At 36.5% G+C, this 25390-nt stretch overlaps 1 protein-coding gene across 8 annotated transcripts in view; it reads left to right on the top strand.

The window, feature by feature from the left end:
- The window catches only part of USP9X (ubiquitin specific peptidase 9 X-linked), a 141305-nt gene that overhangs the window by 37215 nt on the left and 78700 nt on the right, over nt 1-25390 (top strand). For 6 of the 8 annotated variants that reach the window (XM_004376928.3, XM_004376927.2, XM_023731916.1 and 3 more), the window contains exons 2-9: nt 7390-7643; nt 15196-15341; nt 17671-17750; nt 19918-20030; nt 21373-21591; nt 24604-24719; nt 24915-25166; nt 25244-25382. In XM_004376928.3, coding sequence (XP_004376985.1) covers nt 7548-7643; nt 15196-15341; nt 17671-17750; nt 19918-20030; nt 21373-21591; nt 24604-24719; nt 24915-25166; nt 25244-25382 — 1161 coding nt within the window. In that variant the 5' untranslated portion in view covers nt 7390-7547. Of the gene's footprint in view, nt 1-7389; nt 7644-14374; nt 15342-17670; nt 17751-19917; nt 20031-21372; nt 21592-24603; nt 24720-24914; nt 25167-25243; nt 25383-25390 lie in introns of those variants that run through there. The other 2 variants (XM_023731917.1, XM_023731919.1) reach the window with 2 other exon arrangements.

The following is a 25390-nucleotide window of genomic DNA, read 5'->3' as shown; positions in this document are numbered from 1 at the left end:
CATTTTTTAATAGGATTATTTGTCTTTTTGTTGTAGAGGTGTTGGATTTTCTTGTAGATTATGGAGATTAGACTTTTGTCTGACTTGTACTGTCCAAAAATTTTTTCCCAGTCTGTAGGTTCTCTTTTTACTCTTCTGGTGAAGTCTTTTGAAGAGCATAGGTGTTTGATTTTGAGACGATCCCAGTTATCTAGCTTACCTTCTGGAGTTTGTGTGTTGTTGGGTATGTATGGTTTGTATCCTTTTAATGCCCTGTATTAAGGCTTGTAGCGCTGGTCCTATTTTTTCTTCTATGAACTTGATAGTTTTTGGGTTTATATTTAGGTCTTTGATCCATTTTGAATTAGTTTTTGTATATGGCGTGAGGTATGGGTCCTGTTTTATTTTTTTGCAGATGGATATCCAGTTTTGCCAGCACCATTTGTTAAAGAGACTGTCTTTTCCCCAATTAGTGGACTTTGGGCTTTTGTCAAATATCAGCTGCTCATAGGGGGATGAGCTTATATCTGGATTCTCAACTCTGTTCCATCGGTCTATGTATCTGTTGTTGTACCAGTACCAGGCTGTTTTGACTACTGCAGCTGTATAGTAGATTCTGAAGTCAGGTAGTGTGAGTCCTCCAACTTTATTCTTCTTCTTCAGGGGCTTCTTCCCTTTCCATATAAAGTTAATGATTAGTTTCTCAATCTCTTTGAAGAATGTTGTTGGTATTTGGATCGGGATTGCATTATATTTGTAAATTGCTTTGGGTAGAATTGTCATTTTCACAGTGTTGAGTCTACCTATCCATGAGCGTGGTATGTTTTTTCTAAGTGGTTTTTTTAAAAAATAATTTTCACCAGTTTTGCTGGGGATGGGTCCGTGGAGTTCTTAATGCTGCCATGCCAGAAGTGGATCTCCGACTTCATTTTTAAAGAATTCTTGATAGGTTTTTTTTTCCTTTCATCACTTCGAATATGTTATCCCACTGCCTTCTGGCCTCCATGTTTTCTGATGAGTAATTGGCTGGTAATTTTATTGAAGACCCTGTGTATGTAATGAATTACTTCTTGCTGCTTTCAGGAGTCTCTCTTTGGTTGGCCTTTGAAGATATGTCTCAGTCTGGGTCTCTTTGCATTTATCCTACTTCTGAATCTCTTTTCACTTATCCTGCTTGGAGGTGTTTGAGCTTCTTGGGTTCATAGATTATTTTTCATTGTATTTGGGGAATTTTCAGCCATTATTTCTTTGAATACCTTTTTTGCTCATTTCTGTCTTTCCTCTCCTGGGACTTCCAGTACACATATGTTGGTGTGCTTAATGGTGTCCCATGTTTCTCTGAAGCCCTGTTCATTTTTCTCTTTTCTTCAGATTGTATAATCTCTTATCAGTCCGTTTTCAAGTTCACTGATTCTTTGTTCTGACAGTTGAAATCTGCTGTAGTGATTTTTTTTTTAATTTCAATTATTGTACTTTTAACTCGAGAATTTCCATTTGATTCTTTTTAAAAATTTCTGTCTTCAGTGATAGTTTGTTTAGACATTGTCATCATACCTCCCTTTTCTTTAAGGATGGTTTCATTTAATTTTTTGAACATAGTCATAATGGCTACTTTGAAATCTTTGCTAAGTCTGACACTTGGACCCTGGCAAAGGTAGTTTTTTTTTTTTTTTTTTTCCCTGTGTGTTTTCCACACTTTCCTCTTTCTTTTCATATCTTACAATTTTTTTTGTGTGAAAACTGGTCCTTTTAGATATAATGTAGCAACTCTGGTTACTGATTTCCTCCTCCCAGACCCTGGGATGGTAGAGGTTAGAGGTGTTCCCTATTTGTTAAGTGACTGGTTGGATATTAAAAAAAACAAACAAACCAGTTGCCATCAAGTTGATCCCAACTCATGGCTCCCCATGTGTTCAGAGTAAAACTGTGCTCCATAGAGTTTTCAAGGCTGTGACCTTTCAGAAGCAGATCGTCAGGCCTTTCTTCCAGGGTGCCTCTGGGTGGGTTTGAACCACCAATCTTTGGTTAGTAGTCGAGTGCTTAACTGTACACGCCACCCAGAGACTATTTAAGTGAAGTCTGTTTTCCTCCCACAGTGTGCAGCCTGTGGTGTCGCACTTCAGAGGACACAGCCTTGGACATGGCACACAGTCACTCCGGGATGACAGTATTTTTAGCAAGACTTTCTTTGACTGTGCCCTTCTGTGCTCTGTTACCTGCCTCTGTTGGTATCACAAGTAAATGTTTTCCTCCACTAATTGCTGCCTGAGTGCTCTATTGTTATAGATGTCCTGGGATATAAATTGTCCCATGGTCTGATCCAATTATATTCTGGCTGCTTTCCAGAGGTAATCTTTGAGGCCATTCTTTGAAGTTTTTTACAACTCCAGAGGAGGGCTTTTCTTAGCTCTTTCTCTGGTTCTCTTTGCTAAACTTCTAGCTGGTTTAAGGTTTAGCTTGTTGCTCTCATGGAGCTACCAGGCTCTTAGTTACTTATCACCACTGTCTCCTTTTGCCAGATATTTTTGATTTGTCTGTAGATGGAGAGTTACTGGGAGATTAGAGAGAGAGATTGGGCATAAACAAAACAACACAAGAATATAATAAAATACGCTAGCTCAAATGATCTCTAAATGCTAAGGGACTGCATAGCAAGGGAGCATTCAGTACAGTGTAATTTAGGTTGAAAGCCTTTTTTTTAAATTATGGTAAAATGTATATAATGAAAAGTTTGCCTTTTTAGCCATTTTTAAGTATAGAAGGAAAACAATTTTTTTAAGGAGATGATATAGTGTTCGTTTAGTGGATTATGTGGTAGAATTAATTCTAGGGCTTGTCTGCTTTCTTTCTACCTGTGTTTTGGTTAAGTCACTTATAAATAACTTTGTAGAGCCTCAGTTTTCTAATTTCTAGAACAAATACCGCAGATTCTGTGTAAACTATAAAGTTTTACCTAGAGAGTTCTACTTTAATGTGCCTCTGGGTCCCTCCCTTGACTTGTACTAGGGAATATACTAAGCTGTCCCACCCTCTGCCCCCAAGAGTGTTGACCTTGCTCTCAGCAGGTGGTTGTAGGGGTGGAGGTTGTGTTTATTTTCAGAAGACTCCAGATGACGCTAATGAATCAGTCTCCTAGTTTTTGTAAATAGTTTGCTATATGTTCAAGACCCCCAAGGTTTGCCTTAATTTCAGACTTGCAGAGCCAACAGTCTAGTGGATGTTTTCACTTTAGTTTGTGTTTAAAACTGCGCTCATCACCTACATCACCACTCCTTGCCTCTCTCTCCCATCCCTTTGAAAAGAAAGGAAAGCAAACCTGGAGTCCAGGATTGCATAAGCCAAGGAAGCTCACCCTATCAAGAATGGAGGACAGGGAAGTGGCAGTCAGCTGAGTCTAATGCTGACAATAGGACAAACAGAATGAAAACTGAGAAGCAGTGATCCGTTGAGCAGACCTTCTCCCCTCCCCTCAGATGCACATCCACACAAAGCTTTGCATGTGTCATGGACCTCAGTTGAGACCTTCTGGCTTAATACAAATTTGGTAGTTTGACACAAGCCAGATGATGAGAGAGAATGGAAGAAGTAAAACGGGAGGCAGAGACATTCTTTTTAGGACTTTTGGGGAAAAGGAAGGACAGAGATTGGTGATTTTCAGTAGGGGAGATTCAAGTCTATTTACAGGTTAAGCAAAGGTCATCCAGAAAGAGATTGAAGGGGATATGATGATGATTGAAGAATCATCCACTGGGGAAGGTAGACAATAGGATTGTAAGCCCAGACTGGGGGACAAAAGGAAGAAATTGGAGCTAATTTGAAGTAGAGAAAAATGAAGCTGAATTGGTAGCGAGTATTTTGAGTGGTAAGAAAAAGACTACTCAAGTAACTTAATAGACCCAAAACAGCTAAGGAAGATAAGCAAGTTTCTTCAGGTTTTTAAATTTACTTGCCACTAAACTTCTGTAATGTAGGTGTATATAAAATAGAAAACAAAAATGAAAGAGACTGCCAATCATAGCATCTTTTAACTTGTGCTTTCACTTTATATATTGAAGAGCTTTCTATGTCTGTTCTTAGCCTTACCAAACCAAACCCTTGTCATCAAATTGATTCCGACTCATCCCAACTGTATAGGACAGAGTAGAACTGCCCACTAGGGTTTCCAAGGATGTAAATCTTTATGGAAGCAGACTGCCACGTCTTTCCCCCACGGAGTGGCTGATGGGTTTGAACTGCCAGCCTTTAGGTTGGCAGCCGAGCGCTTTAACCCTTGCACCACCAGGGCTCCTTTAGCCTCACCAGTACTTGATGTGTTATCAGTCTTAAGCATATATTTTTTTCTTTTTTGCCAATTTGATCAGTGAAAAAAAAAATCTCTTTTTTATAATTTGTACTTTCATGATTACTACTAAAGTTAAGAGGCAGTATAATGTAGCAGTTGAGCTGTGGGCTCCCTGGGTTAGAATCCTGTTTTGCCACTTAGTATTGATACAGGCAGTTTACTTTAGCTCTCTGTGCCTCCTTACCTGTAAAGGGGAATAATAGCAGTTCTGTTGCATAGGTTTGTTGTGCATCAAATAGTGCCTAGCACATGAAGAGCTCTATTTTCAGATTACCCACTGCTGTCGAGTTGATTCTTACTCGGCAACCCTGTAGGACAGAATAGTTAGCAGCCAAGTGCTTTACCCACTGTGCCACCAGGGTGCCTTAGTTTCAAGTTAGGTATTATTATTTCATTTTTATTGGTCACTTGTATTTCTTTTTTTGAGACTTTTCATATCCTTTTCTGTTTCCTTTTTCTTATTTTTTTGTAATGTTTTGGACATACATATTGTAGGTTTGTTTTCCACTCTCCTTGTTTTTTAACTTAATTTTTACAGGAAAAAATCTGTAAGCTTTTTGGATGCTACCGTATTTTGCCTAGAGGGTATAGATTATAACCATATTTTAAACATATTTCTCTAATACTTTTGTAGTATTGTTGTTTACATTTACCTCATTATTCCTCCTGGAATTTATTCTTTTTGCGTGGTGTAAGGTACCCTTTTTTTTTTTTTAAATAGTATTTTAGGTGAAAGTTTACACAGCAAATTAGGTTCCCCTTTAACAATTTTTAGGAGCCCTGGTGGCGCATTGGTTAAAGTGCTTGGCTGCTAACCAGAAGGTCTACTGTTCAAACCCACCAGCTGCTCCGCAGGAGAAAGATGTGGCAGTCTGCTTCCGAAATCATTATAGCCTTGGAAGTCCTATGGGGCAGTTTCTCCTCTGCCCTATAGGGTCACTATGAGTTGCAATCTGAATCGAAGGCAGTGGGTTAACTAACGATTTTTATACAAATTGTTCTGTGCCATTGATTACAGTTTTTACAATATGTCAGCATTCTCCTTATTTCCATTCTGTTTGTTCTGTTTCCATTAATCTAGCTTTCTTTCCCCTCCTTGCCTTCTCATCTTTGCTTTTCTGTAAATGTTGACCGTTTGCTCTCATATAGTTAATTGTTTAAGGAAGCATATTATTCATGGGTGATTCAGTTTATTTTATAAGCCAAACTCTTATTTGGCTGAAAGGTGACCTGCAGAAATAGCTTCAATTATTCCAAGTTCAAAGGTTGTCTTATGGCAGTAATTTTGGGGGTTCCTCTAGTCTCTTGTTGATCCAGTAGGTCTAGCCTTCTTTAGGAATTGGAGTTTTGTTTCATATATTTCTCCCATTCTGTCCGGTACCTTCTGTCGTGTCCCTGGTCAGAATGGTTGGTAGTGGTAGCCGGGCACAATCTAGGTCTTCCAGTCGCAGGTTAGAAGAGGATATATGGTTCATGTGGGTTATTAGTTCCGTGGACTAGTTTCTTCTTTGAACCTTTGATTTCCTTCATTCTCTTGCTGTATACGAGTAGAGACCAGTAGTAGTAGGTGTTCTTTATTTTTTGCGAAAGTATAGAAAACTTAAAGAGGAAAGAGTCTGCGTAACTTGGGCAAGCCCCTTTTCTTATTTTTGCATCTGTGTCTGTAAAATGGGGATAATAATACCTTCCTTCTGTACTGCATAGACTGGGTGTGGGTGTGAGAATCAAATTAAACAAGTTATGGGAAAGCATTTGAAAACCTGTTGTGCTTTACAGGTGTGTGATGCTTTATTCACCTAAGTTTCTGGTGAGAAATAATTGCATATTACTATTACTGAAGCAGATAAGCTGTAGTATGTCTGAGAAAGACCTGGCAATCTGCTCCTGTAAAGGTCAGCCTAGAAAACCACTTGGGGCAGTTCTGCTCTGTCACATGGGGTCACTGTGAGTTGAAAATTGACTTCATGGCACCCAATAACAACAATGGCGTATATTTGGTTTTTAGTGTGTTAAACCAGGTAACGATTAGAAAACTTAGAAGTGAAACCTTAGCAGTGCTTGTGGGAAATCTTCTCTCTTTTTCTCTGCCAGTGAGTTAGAAACCCATCTCTGGGTGAAGTGAGTTAACTGTTCTGGGCAAAATGGAAGTTGTGGTCACCTAATTCCTAATCAAGTACTTAAAACCAATAAGCTAAGGTTCTTGGTCTTGTGGCACGTTAGACTCAATTGTGGAGATTTTGAAAAGTATTGGTGCGGAGGCCTCACTTCCAAATTTTCTAATTAATTCCATCTGGAGAGGGGGTTGGACGTCAGTGGTTTGTAAATCACCTCAGGTGATTCTAATACTCAGTTAATGATGAGAACCACTGGTCTAATGAATGTAGGATTGAGAGTTTAGTGGCATTCCTTCCTCTTTATGCCTTCGCTAGTCAGGTTGCAAAGAATTCCTACTGTTAAGTAGCTGTGGCCTGTAGCCCACGTGAGGCTCTGGGAATCCCTGTGGCCAAAACTTGGCTAAAAGTGGAGAGCTGAGGTGACATGACAAATTTTATTGTATCAGAGTAGTAATACATAGTTTGAACTCTAGAGAAAAATTTTCCAAAGTTTATATTAAAACCGCTTGTGTAAATGTGTTTAAAAACCATTTATAATGCCCTAGTACCACTGATAAAATGTTAATTGTGCACTCATTCCTGAAATGTTTTTAAAAATCAGATTTTATTAGCTGCTTTATATCTTAAGCATACACATTTTACAGTGAAGACACATAGTTTTGCCTTTCCATAATTTAATCAAAATGGCAAACCTTGATACTGTCTTTGGATAATTTTAGGAGAAAACTGGCGTATTACATAATAAGGCTACACATTGTATTTTTTTCATATACCAGCTGGTTTAACATTATCAGTTCAATTAAGTTGAATATAATATTAACGGAACTTGAGCTTTTCACTTTCCCCTCACTTATACAGCCACCTTCTCTTGACTAGATTCATTAAAATTTGAATAGTTCCTTAATTCATGTTTTTTATATCTAACACATATACTTTTTTACCTTCTTCTTGTAGGTTATGCAATGGTCTCTGCAAGATGGTTTATTCTTGAATTGGAGCTGTTTAAGACTGCCATATACTGGTACTTCATCTTCTATAAGTGGACTATAATTTCTTTTCTGAAGACAACTACATAAGCAGACAAAATTGCAAAGATCTGCCCTGTGTCGAGTATGACAGCCACGACTCGTGGCTCTCCAGTAGGAGGGAATGACAACCAGGGCCAGGCTCCTGATGGACAGTCTCAGCCCCCCCTCCAGCAGAATCAGGTAGGATGTTGAAGATACTAGTTAAAGTTATGTTGCTGTGTGTACTGTGGGGTACTAAATGATGGAGCATGACTTGAATAATTTGTGAAGTAGCCATAAAACATATTCTAAGTTTCGTTTTTAAAAAAGGTCTTATACAGTAATTAGAAAGCTCAAGTGCTGTACAGGGTGATGCTTGAATATGTAGCCCTTTTTCTGATGTCTTATGCTGTCAGTTTTTGTTAAAATTAAGTATTTAAGCCAGGTGTGAATTCTGGGGCAAAAATATTAAATATTCAGTGTAGCCTATGATTAAGAGCATAAACTCAAGTCATACTGCATGTGTTCCAAATTTCATCTTCACATCATGCTAGCTTTATGACTCTGATTAAATAATAGAGTAACTGTGGTACTTAATAGGATTATTACGAGGATCAAGTAAAATACATGTTTGTAAAGGACAACATCGATTTTGATATCAAGGTTTACGCTGGCCTCATAACTAATACGGTAATACGCTTTTTCTATTCTCTGGTTGAATCTTTATAAGGGTTCTGTTATTTCTTCGTTAATCATTTGGAAGATTTTATTGGTGAAACCATCTGGCCTTAGGTTTTATTTATGGAAAGATTTTAATTGCAGATCTAACTTTTTTTAATAGAGAAATTTTTAATTTTTTTTGGTAAGTTGGTGCTTTTTAAGTTGTCTGTTTCATCAAGACTGTCACATTTATTGGAGTAAAGTTGTTTATAATAACCTTTTTACTTTTTATTACCTTTTTAATGTCCTAGGGTATGATAATTACGAATGATGTTACTAATTAATAATATTTCTTCTGTTGGTACTGTGTGTTCTCGCTCCTGATCATTTTTTTCTAGGGGTTTATCAATTCCATTAAACAGCAATTTCTTTTTCCTAAACATATGAAACTGAATGATAATGCAGACAAATGTTAAAATTTGTGATATGCAGGTAAAACAATGCCTAAAGGTAAATTTATAGCTGAGGTGCATGTACATGAGTCACAAACATGCTTCTTACAGTTGGCGCAAGTTTATGTAGAATTTTGTGTGGATAAGTTTTTAGGCAGAAGTCTTATGTTGGTAGAGTATTTGTCATTTTGGAATAAGTTCTTATTGTCCAACTATTGTAGATTAAATATTCTCTATCATAAGAAGCTCTTCTCTATCCTACTTTTGTTTCTCCCTCTCCTTCTGCCATTTTAGAGAAGTATGATAGTCGAAGATTTGTGGTGGATACCATAGATTTCTATTTTTAAACCAGGAGCTAGTAGAGTGCTAGTATTTTTCGCACTCTCCTTTGCATTTTATACTCATACTGTGCATGGAATCCTAACCTCTTCTACAGTGTTTGTGGCTTGCATGGCTTTAGATGAAAGTTAAGCCTCTACTTTAATCTTACTTTTATTTTAAGATATATTTGATAATAATTCTTAGAGCTCTTAGGTTTCTGATACTCAATTTGATATTATACATGATGCTCTTTTTCTAATGGCTTTAATTTTTTAAGATGACTGGTAATTTAAAGCAACAGAGGAACAAAACAAATAATATTTTTAATCAATCTGTAGACTCCCTCTTTCATCGTCCTATTCTCTACTTTCTAATGTTAGGATTTTAGTTATTTCACAAGATATGATACTGTTGAACCAAGAAGAAGCAACCACAGCATTAATCACTGCTCAACTTAGGGCTCAGTTTTTGGGTATGCTTTTGACATATTGTTATAAAGGGAGTTTTCTCTAAAAACAGATTTTTTTTTTTTTATTTAACACACAATATTTTTAAAAAAATTATTCCCACAGGAGAGAATATTAGGCTTTAGTAAGTAATTGTCAGTTTGTTGTACTGTGGTAGCTTGCATGTTGCTGTGATGCTGGAAGCTATGCCACTGGTATTCCAGATACCAGCAGAGTCACCCATGGTGGACAGGTTTTAGCAGAGCTTCCAGACTAAGACAGAGTAGGAAGGAAAGACCTGGAGGTTTACTTCTGAAAAAACTGGCCAGTTAAAACCTTAATGGATAGCAGCAGAACATCGTCTGATACAGTGCTGGAAGATGAGCCCTGCAGGTTGGAAGGCGCTCAAAATACGACTCAGGTAGAGCTGCCTCCTCAAAGTAGAGTCGAACTTAATGACATGGATGGAGTAAAAGTTTTGGGACCTTCATTTGCTGATGTGGCATGACTCAAAATGAGAAGAAATAGTTGCAAACATCCATTAATAATCAGAATGTGGAATGTACGAAGTATGAATCTAGGAAAATTGGAGATTGTAAAAAAAAAAATGGCATGCGTAAAGATTGAAATGGACTGGTATTGGCCATTTTGAATCAGACAGTCATGTGGTCTAATATGCCGGGAGTGACAATGAAGAGGAATGGCATCGCGGACACCCAAGACTGTCAGTGATAGGATAATTTCCATAAGCCTATAAGGAAGACGAGTTATATGACTATTAATTCCAATTTACCCACCAATCACTAATTCCAAAGATGAAGAAATTGAAAATTTTTACCAACTTCTACAATCTGAAATTGATCCAGCATGCAGTCAAGATGCATTGATAATTACCGGTGATTGGAATGCGAAAGTTAGAAACGAAGAAGGATTGGTAGTTGGAAAATATGGCCTTGGTGATAGAAACAACACTGGAGATTGCATGATAGAATTTTGCAAGACCAATGACTTATTCGTTGTAAATATCTTTTTTTCAACAATATAAACGATGACTACACGGGGACCTTGCCGGATGGAATACACAGGAATCAGTTCAACTACATCTGTGGAAAGAGACAATGGAAAAGCTCAATATCATCAGTCAGAACAAAGCCAGGGGCCGACTGCAGAACAGACCATCAATTGCTTACATGCAAGTTCAAGTTGAAGCTGAAGAAAATTAAAACAACTCCATGATAGCTAAAGTACGACCTGGAGTATTTCCCACCTGAATTTAGAGACCGTCTTAAGAACAGATTTGATGGCATTGAATACTAATGACGAAGACTAGATGAGTTGTGGGATGACATCAAGGACATCATACATGAAGAAAGGAAAAGGTCATTAAAAGGACAGGAAAGAAAAAAAAGACCAAAATGGATGTCAGAAGAGACTCTGAAACTTGCTTTTCAACGTTGAGTAGCTAAAGCAAATGGAAGACTTGATGAAGTAAAAGACTTGAACAGAATATTTCAAAGGGCAGCTTGAGAAGACACAGTATTAATAATGAAATGTGCAAAGACCTAGAGTTAGAAAACAAAAAGGGAAGAACATGCTTGGCATTTCTCAAGCTAAAAGAACTGAAGAGAAAATTCAAGCCTCAAGTTGGCAGTAGCGAAGGATTCTATGGGCAAAATATTGAATGACGCAGGAAGCATCTAAAGAAGATGGAAGGAATACACAGAACCACTGTACCAAAAAGAATTGGTTGACATTCAGCCATTTCAGGTGTAAGCATTTGATCAAGAACCTATGGTACTGAAGAAGTCCAAGCTGCACTGAAGGCCTTGGCGAAAAACAAGGCTGCAGAAATTGACAGAGTACCAATTGAGATGTTTCAGCAAATGGATGCAGTGCTGGAAGTAATAACTTGTCTGTGCCAAAAAATTTAGAAAGCAGCTACCTGGTTAACCCACTAGAAAGGTGATCCAACAGAATGGGGAAATTATTGGACGATATCATTAATATTGTACACAAGTTAAAATTTTGCTGAAGGTAATTAAAAAAATGGTTGCAGCAGTACATTGACAGGGTATTGCCAGAAATTCAAGCCAGTTTCAAAAGAGGATGTGTGTCTTAAGCTGGGTTCTCTAGAGAAGCAAAATCAGTGAAGCGTGTGTGTGTGTATGTCTGTGTATGAACACACACATATATTTGTATCAAGGAATGGCTCGTGGTTGTAGAGGTGAGAAAGTTCCAATTCCGTGTGTCAGGCTGGAGGCTTCTTCTGACTCCTGTAGCTTTAGGGGCTGGTGAACCCAAGATCGGCAGGTAAGATAGCCGACCTCTGGCTCATAGGCTGCGGAGGCCGATGAATCCCAAGATCAGCAGGTAAGCTGCTAGCTCAAGTCCAAAGAATCAGAGGTCAGATCAAGAGCCAGCTGCAGGATCCAGAGTGATCCAAAAGCCAGTGAGCTTTGCCAGAGAGTTCACATATATTAGATGCAGGCCACACTACCAAGGAGACTACCTTTCAACTGATTGGCTGCTCATAACAGATCTCATTGTAGTGGTGATCAGATCTCATTATGGGGGTGATTACATAATTGCGTAGCTACCAAATTCCATCAAACTGCCAAAACACTGAGAATCATGGCTTAGTCAAGTTGACACACAACTTTAACCATTACAACATAAAATGAGGGATATCATTGCTGGTGTCAGATGGATCTTAGCTGAAAGCAGAGAATACCAGAAAAATGATTGCCTGTGTTTTATTGACTGTGTAGATCATAACAGATTATGGATAGTACTGTGAAGAACAGGATGGGAATTTCAGAACACTCAATTGTGCTCATGCTCATATGAAACTTGTACATAGACCAAGAGGCGGTTAATTGAACAGATCAAGGGACTACTGTATGGTTTAAAATCAGGAAAGGTTGTATCCTTTCACCATACTTACTCAGTGTGTATGCTGAGCAAATAATCCGAGAAGCTGGACTATGTGAAGAAGGATTCGAGGAAGACTCATTAACAACCTGTGACATGCAGATGACACAACTTTTCTTGCTGAAAGTGAAGAGGACTTGAAGCACTTACTGATGAAGACTGAAGACTACAGCCTTCAGTATGGATTACACCTCAACATAAAGAAAACAAAAATCCTCACAACTGAACCAATAAGCAACATCATAATAAATAGAGAAAACACTGATGTTATCAAGGGTTTCATTTTACTTGGATTCGCAGTCAATGCCCATGGAAGCAGCAGTGAAGAAATCAAATGACGTATTGCATTGGGCACATCTGCTTCAAAAGACCTCTTTTAAGTGTTGAAAAGCAAAGATGTTCCTTTGGGGACTAAGGTGCACCTGACCCAAGCCATGGTGTTTTCATTCGCCTCATACGTATGCGAAAGCTGGAGGATAAATAAGAAAGACTGAAGAATTGATGCCTTTGAATTCTGGTGTTGGTGAAGAATGTTGAATAAACTATCAACTGCCAGAAAAATGAACAAATCTGTAGAAATGCTCCTTAGAAGTGAGGATGGTGAGACTTCATCTCACGTACTTCGGATATGTTATCAGGAGGGACCAGTCCCTGGAGAAGGACATCATGCTTGGTAGAGGGTCAGTGAAAAAGAGGAAGATACTCAACGAGATGGATTGACATGGTGGCTGCAACAGTAGGCTCAAACATAGCAGCGATTGTGAGGATGGTGCAGGACCGGGCGTTTTTTTCTGTTGTACGTAGGGTCACTGTGAGTCAGAACCAACTGGTTGGCACCTAACAACAAGAAGTAAGTACAGTAAAACCTGTGAAAGCTGGAACCCAGAGAAGAAAAACTCAAGTATTTGCTGCTAAAACGAGTGATAGAAAAGTGGTAAAACTGCACCGTTGAAGGTGTAAAACTTGTGAGACCTAGAAAAACAAGACAGTCCTTTTGTTGGCTCTCACAGTTTTTACTGTAGTGTACAACTCAGTGAATAATTGAAACAAACTTGGCAAAGGCATTGTGAGATGAGCACTCTTGGGTGCTGTTGCTGGAAAGTGTATTAGTGTAAAACTCTGGAATGGAATTTGGTAATATATGTCATTGGCCTTAGAAGAAAAATTCTGTATACTGTTGTTGTAGTAATTATATTTCCAGAATCCTATCCTAAGGGAAAAAGTACAGCATGATGATTTACGTAAGATTAAAAGATTCATCATAGCTCTGTTTGTTACAAAATAAGAAGTGTCCTCTACTTTAATTTCTAACTTTTTTACAAAAAGATTTAATGGTATGGGAAAGCACTCAAATGTTGAGTGGAAAAGGGACACTATCTTAAACTGTATAATCACATTTTATTGTAAATTTGTACATATATGTGAACAGTTTTTTTTGCCCATAGAATAAAGCTTGGAAGGAAATAATTGAAAATGACACTGGTATTTTCTGTTGGTATGTTATTTACAGGTATTATAAATCTTAGTTTTGTCTTTACGTTTTTTTTAGGAGAATGTATATAATACAGATAACATCAGAGGGAAAAGGTTTTTTAAAAAAATAATAAAGTAGGCTTCTAAAGCTACGTACTTCAAATGCAGATGTTTTTACTGTGCATCTAACACTTGTATTCTGTGCTATAGATTCTTTTGCCTTGAGACCAGCTCAGTGCACCTGCACGATGTTGGTTTCCATCATAAGTAGATGTTCACCATTTACTTAATTAAAAGGTGTTACTCGGCTGTATGAGTTCATGTATAGTCTGTGTAACACCTTAATGGTGGTATATGTGGCTGTCTTTATGTAAGCATTTATTTATGCAACTCTGTTTATTACACAACTGTTCAGTAGATGCTAGAATGATGAGAGGGGGCCTCCTTCTCTAAAAGGGCCATTAATCTGCAGTGGGTAGGAAATTCAGGAACACATCGGTTTAAAATTTACATTGGTTCCATTTTGAAAGAATTAACTATCTGCTTTTTAAATTAAGGATAAAAACCAGTTGCCATTGAGTTGATTACCACTTATGGCAACCCCATGTGTGCAGAGTAGAGCTGCAATCCATAAGATTTTCAAGGTTGGAAGCATATTGCCAAGTCTTTTTTTTCTAAGGTGCTTCTGGGTTTGAACTGCCAAAGTTTCGATTAGTAGCTAAGTGCTTATCCATTTGTGCCACCCAGGGACTCAAGAATGAGGAGTCGTAAAAGTTCATTCACTTAGTTGTGAAAATATTATTGATAATTAGAGGGGAAAGCGAAAGGTATACTAAATATGAGGAATGAAAGAAACAAAAATTTAGCCATAGTCATACTGAAAGGGACATGACTTGTTTAGAAACCACAATCTTGAAGTTTTAAATAATTGTTTGGATAATAGCTTGAGAGTAGGAAATTGTGGACTACAGCTAATTTTTTTTCTTTCAAATTATGAAAGTAGAAAGTCATAAATCAGGAACTTCATAATCTGTAAAATGTATTTCATATTTGCAATCCAATTTTTATATCATGACAGGACTCATAATGGGAAGTGTAAACAGAGACAGTATACAGTGTGGTTAAGAACATTTACTTTAGAAGTTAGACCTGCATTCAAATCCTAGCTATGGAGTTTGCGCAGTATGCCTTTGGGCTAGTTATTGTCTTGAGTTTGTTTTCTCATCTGTTAAGTGGCAGTAGACTATTTCATTAGGCTGTTGTGGATTAAATGAAATTATTTTAAAGCACAGTAGCAGAGACACTGCCTGAACATCATGAGCTTTCTGCCCGAAACATCATGAGCTTTTAATTGTTACATCTTTTAAAATGACATACAAGAATTTCGCCTCATGTGTATTGGTATCTGAGTAGCTAGATTTTGTACATATGTTATAGACACTTATTTGGAATATTTAATTTTTTATTAAGACTTCATCGCCTGATTCTTCTAATGAGAATTCCCCAGCAACTCCCCCAGATGAACAAGGTCAAGGTGATGCCCCACCACAGCTTGAAGATGAGGAGCCTGCATTTCCACATACTGATCTGGCAAAGTTGGATGACATGATCAACAGGTGAGTTGTTTTTGTTTTGTTTTTCTTAATGTGTGTAATACACAGGAAAACTCACCAAGTTTCTGAGCATTGTAAATGGTTGTGAAAAGGGAAAGAATAGATAGGAATGTCACAATAACTCCCCTGCCTCATTAGTAGCCAAATACTTTGTAATCCTTGGTTGTTAATCCAGTCATTTCTGTGGATGTAAAAAATGAAAACGAATGATAATGTGAATAACTTTTTCAGATTAATGATGTTGACCATAGCTGGTGTATTTCTGAACTAGAACTGTACTTGTGACTGCCCTTTTGAGAGTTTATGAAGCTTTTCTTTCGTTGGTAAGGTTGATTACTAGGATTGCTGGATGACCTTTCAATAATTTTGGGATGGCGCTGAGGTAAACCAGGTCATAAGAAGATTGAGTTCCTTGGAGGCTGCCCCTTGTGAACCCTTGGCAAGCCCTGAGGCATTTAACCACCTCAGCTATTTGTTTCTCTTGGTCTTTATCTCAGGGGACAGTTCAGAGTATAATTTTTCATACTTACAGTTCAAATAACCCCCCACCCCACACACAATCATCTTTTTATTCTTCCTTTTAAACATATATTTAAATAAACACATAGATTATTTAGAGGAAGACTCTAAGAGAGTGAGGGTCTATACTTGTGTGCAGGGAAAGAAAAAGATTTAAAGAGGTTAAGGGAAGAGTGTGTCAGGGAACCCCACGTGGCTGTGATCCTCACTGTGCCTAATGGGGTTGTAGGCTCAGCAAGTGAATGTAGGGAGGTGTGACACATTCTCCCTCACCCCAAAAAGGAAACAAATGAAAACACACTCTTAAAGGCACTTGCCTTACTCAATGTTTTGTTGTATTTCACTTTCTAAAAATAGGCTAACACTATTAAATGTGTAATGGCAGAGGAAATGGAAACTTCTTGCATTTTTTTAAAAAAAGTCTGATTATGTTGGTAAAAAGGGTACATTGTTAAACATAGAAATACATTATATAGATAAAGTCTCTCTAAAACATCCCTTAACACACGTGCATCCCAACCAAATTATTATTAACAATTAGGGACACATGCTTTCAGATTATAGTCATTAGTTTTAATGGTGTATGGACACATTTAAGAAGAATACATTGTGTGATTCTGGCAGTTGCCTGTAATAGTGTACAACAAATTATAAAGAGACAAAATTTCTATAAAGTTGTGGCTCCTGACCATTCCCTGTAGTAGAAACATCATTGCAAAAGGTTATATTTTTGCTTTTCTATTTTGTGTGGTGGTTGACAATTGTTAGTGCTCTAAGTACTAAGCTGCATATTAGCCAGTCCTCAGGGGAGGAGGAAAATGATGGTTTTTGTGTAAATGAAAACAACGACAAAGGTAGTACACATTTGTCTCTTAATAGATTATTTGGTAATGGAGTGCCTTTTAACAAAATATGGGTGTTTGGGGAATTTCGCCAGCTCTTAGTACAGGGATTAAGGGATGAATAAAACAAACAAAAAACTCGTTGCCATTGAGTCGATTCCAACTCATAGCGATCCTATAGGACAGAGTAGAACTGCCCTATGGGGTTTTGCAAGGAGTGGCTGGTGGATTTGAAGTGCCGACATTTTGGTTAGCAGCTGAGCCCTTAACCACTGTGCCACCAGGGCTCCAAGGGATGAATGGAGGAAGGCTTTTTCTTCTGGGGAGTAGTGGGTGAGTGAGTGGTGGCAAGGAGGAAGGGTTAGAAAAAGAATGTGCTCCTAGATAGCTGGACTGTCATTGGGACCAGAAAAAGCACCACTGGGTATAAGCTGCATACTTGTTGAGGGAGGGGAGGATGGTGTCCGTGAGGTTTAGAGACTTTGGAGACACATGGCTCACTTGACCTTCAGGGAAAGATGATAAATACTTTGCTGAGATGAATTGAGACAGAAATCAGTTATTTGCCTCCAAAATAATGTTCTTCTTTGTGAGGAAGTTCAAGACAACTGAGGTTTATTACAATATTTTTTCTCACCTGAATCCCCAAAGACTGCTTTCCTATGAACTTAAACAATAGGTATCCATTTAATTGATATTCGATTTTTGTAGTAGCTTTATATTCTATCAAAGTTATTAAAATAATTTAGGGTTTTTACCCTCTCATTACGTATCTTTTGTTCGATGGTACATTTTAAAAATTTTGTTAGTAGAGATAGCAGATGTTGCTTAGTCCCACAGAATGGATATTTTGTCAGCCTTCCTGTTGTAATATTTTTTATAGTGAGGTAAGTAATTATAATTGGTAACCCATAGTGCCTTTTTTAGTGTACAACCAATAAGCATCTTTTTATTTTATTAAAAATTCTTAGGCCTCGATGGGTGGTTCCAGTTTTGCCGAAAGGGGAATTAGAAGTACTTTTAGAAGCTGCTATTGATCTTAGTAAAAAAGGTAAGTTTGGATGTTGTTATGCTTTCTATAATGCATACTACTAGACATACTTTAACTTTATCCCTGAAAACATTATTTTTCTCTGTTATAAACACTTACTAAGTATTCCTAGACTAGAATATCGAACCAACCTTTCTTGGGTAAGGCTTATGATATATACCTAGAGCCAAGGGTTCATAACCTTGGAACAACCTTCAAGAATATTTGTGGGTTTTCTGAAGTTACAAATAATAAAAATTTGTGAATATTCATATTACTAAAGAATAGATTCATTGTTTAATCAGATCTTCAAAGGGGTTGTCACTCAAACATTAAACATTTTTAACCCAGTGTTATCTGGTATGTGAGATAATAGACAAAGATTGCTTTTTAATTGGAAAGTACCGATAGATTTCCACTTAAGATATAGCTTTTTTTTTTAATGTAAGCCATTTCTAATTTCCAGATACGTACTAAAAAAAAAACAAAAACCAAAATCCATTGCTGTCGATTTGATTCTAACTCATAGCGATCCTATAGGACAGAGTAGAACTGCCCATAGGGTTTCCAAGGAGCGGCTGGTGGATTCAAACGGCCAACCTTTTGGTTAGCAGCTGTATCTCTTAACCACTATGCCACCAGGGTTTCCATATGTATTATGTTAACCTACAAATTGTTTATACTTGCCCTTTGACTTCTTTACTTAAATGACAGTGAATCCAAGGGCATGTGGATCTTTGTATGTAATAGAATCTTCATCTACGATCCTTTGGATGAAAATTTGCCATTTCACTAATACTGTTTTTTAAAATAAGCTGTCTTAATTGCCTGTTTTTTATTTTGAATACACAGAAAAGGTTTGATTTTTCCGTAAAAGGGAAATAGGACTTGAAAAATGAGGTCCTATGTTGAGGGGGGAAGCACCAATAAAAGGAAATCTGGTATTTTTACTCAGTTAGCCAGAAGTAAAAGCTTAATGTTTGGAATTAATCATTTTTTTTTTCAGTGACTTTGGCCTAACTTTAGGTGCAGTAAATTCTCTCTGCTCATTTTTTTCTCTCTTCATTTTTAAGGCATTGAAGGTTAAAATAAATGGCAGTAACATTTCATTTTCTAAAATACGGTAACCATGGATGTGTTTTAACTATCAGTAGGAACTATCAAAATAGAAATAGATTATTGTCAAAATTAACATCTTTAGTACCTTGCTTAAGTCCGTCTCACTTCATGACAAGGGTAAAAATTTCATTTATCTTATAATAATTATCCCACCTTCGTTTAAAGAATATCTTTTACACCTTATTAATCTTGTAAAAATGATCTAGTAAACTACGAAAATACGTTATCAGATTACAATTGTTTTCTACTACTCAAATTGCTTTTTGGCTATTTACACATTTATTCATCAATTCAGCAACTATTTGAAGACTTCTGTGTTAGGCATGTTCTACGTCCTGCCAGTACAATGATAAATAAAAACAGCTAAAGGTATTTTATTTAATAGCGTTGACATTCAGTAGACATGTATCATATGCAGGGGATTTCATCCTATAATTTTTTCCTGGGATCATGATTTATTTTAGGCAAGGTTCAGATTTTTTAAAGTACAATACCGGGTTTAAATGTCATCTATTTTTTTTAAAAAATCAAAATCAAATAATACTTTAGTATACAAATTAGTTTATCATTTTGTCATTAAGAGTTAAAGGTTTTCTTTCTGTTTGGAGGCCTTTCTGAAATCAGATGAAATTAAATAGTTGAGAAATGTTGCTTTTTTAATTTTTAAAATTTAAGGAGTACCATGCTATGAAGTATTTATATTCCCTATCACTTGGTACTGGTACCTATTCTGTGTTAAAGAGCCAATATCATAATTCAAAACATTTTCATTTAATCTTAATAGTACTTTGTTTAATGTAGTTTTAACAAAAGTATTTAAAAAAATTATTAAAGATTATCTTTATTTTCTGTTTCTGAATCAAGCTACCTTTTTGACAGTAGAAACTTTGAAATATTAATCCTTGTAGTATTATTGACCTCTTAGGATAATACTGTGAGTCTTTTTTCCAAAGCTTCTCTGCATTTGTTAGCTGTCAGTGAACAGTTGCCAACTTTGTCATGTAATTGGACGTTGTAAAACAGCCAGAGAAATGTTTTGTTTACATTAAGTTTTCTTCCTTTTTCTTAGGCCTTGATGTTAAAAGTGAAGCCTGTCAACGATTTTTTCGAGATGGGCTAACAATATCATTCACTAAAATCCTTACAGATGAGGCAGTGAGTGGCTGGAAGTTTGAAATACATGTGAGTCTTGCATTTGACTCTAGAAAATCAGATTTACGTGGTGATGCCTGTGGGTAATACACACATACATACACACACACACAATGTATAGTTTGATTATATGTTTGGCCCAATAATTGCATCAAAGGCTCTAAAAATAAAAAACTAAATTTTTTTTTTTTTTTTTTTTTAAATAAGGTATAGTCTCAGATTGAAGGTAGCATGGTCATTTGGAATGAGCATGAGATTTAGAGTTAGAAAGTGTTGGTTTAATCCGTCTGCTGGGTTCCCGAGTACCTTATGGCCTTAGGCAAGTCACCATATTTCATCAACTATATCATGATAACAGTTTTAAGATTCACTACTATTTTATGTACCACTAAGGAATACACAAGATGAGGAATGTAGTACACAATATACATTTGGGATACTAAAGGGTCAATGTAAAGGTAAATGAGAACTAAACTCATCATGCAAAAAGGGACAGCAAGGAAACATGTATGTCTCAACCTTGGCATCTGATGGAGGGGAAAAAAAAAATTCTGAAAGTTTAAACCACAAACCAGTATTTGAGCAGTTCTGTAGTCTGAATTCAAATTACAGTTGTGATATAAAAAGCCTCAAGTAGAGAATTTAAAGTGTTCTCAGACTGATAATGTCCCCAAGCGATAGACAGAAGCAAGTACAGATCGTTTCTGGAAACACCAGTCTAGGAAAATAGTGCACAATGTCATTGCTTAGATTCCAGAGATCTTAAAAAGTGCATCTTCAATTGATGAAATACAATTATTCCAAGTGTGTTCCTCGTTTGATATGAAAATGATCATAAGTTGTAAAGCAGATATATTTTTGTGCTCTGAACTATTTCCCAAAAATGACCATGGCATAAAAATCCCAGTATCTTCTTATTCAACACATAACTTAATAGGTTATGGAGACTTTGAAAGTGGTGTCAGACTTTTGCATTGAGGTTTAGATAGCAAATCAGTTTTAGATAATTGGCATGGTTTAGATTTTTACAATTAACTGCCTCTAGTGTACAAATTCCAAAGTGAGAAAATGGTAATTTATATCTTGTCTATAGACATGGAGCAGCAAGAGACAACCTATGGTGCCTACTTCATTTTGTAAACGATTGCAAATGGCTTTTGAAAGAAGGTAGTATATAAATTACGAAGTAAATAAATGTTAATTTATCTTTCTTGATAACAGCTTGATGCCAGTATTAGTGCAATTAGACATAATTGAGATGACTAGTATAGAAAAATGGAAATAGATCATTATTAATAAGATTGGAAGATATTTCTGTTTGCTATTCCAGTGTTTTCATTTTATAAATCACTTTCCCCCCCTTATAACACAGAGATGTATTATTAACAATACTCATCGCCTGGTGGAGCTATGTGTGGCCAAGTTGTCCCAAGACTGGTTTCCACTTCTAGAACTTCTCGCCATGGCCTTAAATCCTCATTGCAAATTCCATATCTACAATGGTACACGCCCGTGTGAATCCGTTTCCTCGAGTGTTCAGTTGCCTGAAGATGAACTCTTCGCTCGTTCTCCAGACCCTCGATCACCAAAAGTGTGTTGGTTTGTTATTTTCAAAATTAAATATTAACAGTTGTTTTGTTCTGCCACAGAACTTTAAATGATTTGAACATTCCATTAGCATGGTGTGAAGACTCATTACATACTACTCTTAAAGGAATTTTGGCATTATTTTGCTTTTGGATTCTTTATTTTGTGCCAGAGCTGTGTTCTGTCTTCTGTTTCTACTGCTGTTAAGTTTTTCTGTGTTTAAAAATTTAAAGTTTGACAGTCACATTGGGTTTGAAATTTTAAATGAAAATACACAAAACTGGGGGCTTTTTCCGTGGCCCTGGCATGTTCAGTGCTTGTGATTAGGTTTCTTAGCTTTCTTATGTATAGCTAGTCACCATAGTCTTCTGGCCAGCCTTTTTGGAAATAGTCATAATTTGGGTTAGTATGAAAAGACTGTATTTTTCCTTTGAAATTAGAAGATTATGTCTTTGACTAAGAACTCAGGTGTTGAGATTTAAGGCCATGATCATTTCAGACATTCTAAGATTTTTGACTCCAAAATCAAGTATGTGATGTAAGTGCCTAATAATATGCCATAAAAGTAAAGTTACAGAAATTACAAATTAAAGCAAAATAGTAAAACTTTGAAATTTCATCGAACGTAGATGTTCTATACATTAATGTGGGGACAGTGGTGATTCAGTGTTAGAATTCTCTACCATGCAGGAGACTTGGGTTCCATTCCCAGCTAGTGCAACTCATGCTTACCCACTGGTTTCAGCAGAGCTACGTGACTAAGACAGACATGGACGAAAGGCCTGGTGATCTATTTCAGAAAATCAGCCAGTGAAAACCCTATGGATCACAAAGGTCCAATCTGTAACCCATTGTGGGGACTGGGCAGCATTTTATTCTGGTGTGCATGGTATTTCCAGTGAGTCAGGGGCCAGCCAACTTGACAGCAGCTAACAATAGCAACAATACATAAACGGGAAAGTTCTCTAATGTAAATTTTCTGTATCAGTGTAAACAAAGTATACCTTTTTAAAAGTGTATTCCCAATCCTAATCTATACTACTTTAAATAAATATTAAATAATTAACAATATAGTTTTAAAATTTTAGAATTTAGGGAGACGTTTTTACTGTTCTGAGTCTTACTTTAAAAAGGAGAAAGCCAGCCAAGAAAAGAAAACTTGAAGTCATATAATGCTTGGTTTATCCCGTTAAAAGCTGAAATCATCAAAATGTGTTGAACTTAGTGCTGAAATTTTCTGATATTTCCGAGTTCATTTTGTTTGCCACTGGATGGCTTGGTTTTGCTTGAGTAAACCAAATTAATATCTAAATGGAATTTTCAACGTGTCCACATCATATTTCTTTATTTTACTTCATTTTTCATTGTATGGATCAATGATAATTTTCATCTTACAGAGACTCATGAAATGACTTATAAGACGGGTAAATACACAGTTTGGGGATGACTTCTGGTTGAGGATATTTTTACGTATTTTTCTTTGAAGTCTAGTTCTTCTTGGTATTGAACTTATAAAATACGGCGTCTATGAGAGAGTACTTAGCCTTTTAAAGCCTTTGTCAAGAGTACAATTTTTTATATAGCCCGAATTATGGTTGTGAATCAAAGAGAAGTCTGTTCAGTGGCTCATTTACTTCTTACCGAAATCAGAGAAATTTTATCTTTTATGATATTGCTAATGGGTCTTTTATAAGATTTATAAAAATAGATTAAAAGATGATATATTTGGCAGAATTTTCAACCATGCCACTAGTTGGATGCAGGCACCATGATATAATGAAGAAGCTAAGAAATGTAAATGCCAATATATTTTCTCTCCTATTCAAAGTGGTGGCGAAATTCAGATCATCACAAAGTTAGATAATGGAGGTAAAGTTTCTAAAAAGTCTGCTTTACTAGGAATATTTTCAGCCTAAGTACCTGATCACCCTCTAGAGTTCTGCCCTTCTGCTTTTACTTCCTTCTTCAATACTCACCCCACCCCCCGACAAGAAACACTGAACCTCTGTGGCCTCAACTTTTCTTTTAGCCCGTGACCAACTAAAGCTGTGAGGACTCTTAATGAAAGTACTATTTATCTGACTTTCGTAAATGGTATCCCCCCCCCACCCGTGTTTTAAGATGTTTAAATGAAGATTATTTATTCAAACCTTAAAAATGTAGTTAAAACCTCATTGGTTGAGACATCAAGTCTCAGGTGAAGTTTACCTTAGCTATCTTTGAAAAAAAACTACTTACAGCAAGTAGTACAGGTAAAACTATATTTAAAGAATATAGCAAATTCCAGGATATATGATAATTTTGAATTTTTCTGTTGGGCAACTGCCTTGCATTTTCCATTTTAACAAAGAGCCAGATAAAGGAAGCTCTTGTGCTATCCCAGCTGCGTTTTACTTTGAGTTGCTGCTGTCCCTTAGGGAAAAAGGTTGAAAGATACCTCATTATATTGTATGGTGGTACTCGGAGTGAGGGCATTAACCATTATGTTCTGGTTAGGGAACAACAGCTGTTAACACTAGGGATTAGTTTTCAATGACAGTTTATTCTCAGGCTTTGAAATTATTCCATTTTCAGGGAAATCGAAGTTATTTACAACTACAACCAAAATTCATTATCTTAAGTTACCAAGTATCTTTTTTTGAAGAGTCTTTTTATACCCCCTTAAAAATTTGTTTAACACATTTTCAGATAATTAGAAGGTATTCTCATATGGTAGTATTCCTGAAATAAAAGCATAGCTTCTAATTCCTGTTCACCAGCTATACTGGTACAGACAAAAAGAGCTGTGCCCCATGATCTACGTAAGTATGTGCTGCTTATGCTGCTTCTGTCTCACAGATGGGGTTACTGCAAACAAAATAAAGTGTTTTATGGTCTTTTCAAAGATGATTTGACATAATACGTTTTATCGAATTTCCTGTTTCTGATATATTTCAATCAAGAAATTGCCTCAGATAGTACCCTTTTTTCCCTTTTAAAAGCAGGAAGTTAACTTTTAACATTAACTGTATTGCAGGGTTGGCTAGTGGATCTTCTCAACAAATTTGGCACTTTAAATGGGTTCCAGATTTTACATGATCGTTTCATTAATGGATCGGCATTAAACGTTCAAATAATTGCAGCCCTTATTAAGTAAGTTACATTTTTTTTAAATGTTCAGTGCACTACAGAAATTCCTATTTTATTGTTTGATAAAAATTGAGCTTCTATTTTCAAGTGTGGTTTCTTCTAGTGTTTCCTTTTAAGTGATAGAAAATAGTCTGAAAGTTTAAGTCCTAGTTGATTTTAAGAAATGGAGAATTATAGATGCTTTCTGTCTTATTTCAGACCATTTGGACAATGCTATGAGTTTCTTACTCTTCATACAGTGAAAAAGTACTTCCTTCCAGTCATAGAAATGGTTCCACAGTTTTTAGAAAACTTAACTGATGAAGAGCTGAAGAAAGAAGCTAAGAATGAAGCCAAAAATGATGCCCTTTCAATGATTATTAAGTCTTTGAAGAATTTAGCTTCAAGGGTTCCAGGACAGGAAGAAACTGTAAAAAATTTAGAAATATTTAGGTTAAAAATGATACTTAGGTAAGATACTTACCTCTTGAAACAATTATTGGTGTGAATTTTTGGAATCATATCTAACACCAGATTTCTCTTAATAGATTATTGCAAATTTCTTCTTTCAATGGCAAGATGAATGCACTGAATGAAGTCAATAAGGTTATATCTAGTGTCTCATATTATACCCATCGGCATGGTAACCCTGAGGAGGAAGAGTGGCTTACAGCTGAGCGAATGGCAGTAAGTCC

Source organism: Trichechus manatus, unplaced genomic scaffold, assembly GCF_000243295.1.
Source record: "Trichechus manatus latirostris isolate Lorelei unplaced genomic scaffold, TriManLat1.0 scaffold00046, whole genome shotgun sequence".
NCBI classification, from domain to species: Eukaryota; Metazoa; Chordata; class Mammalia; order Sirenia; family Trichechidae; genus Trichechus; species Trichechus manatus.
The sequence above is the reverse complement of the archived record's forward strand: the minus strand, read 5'-3'. Positions and strand labels throughout refer to the sequence as shown.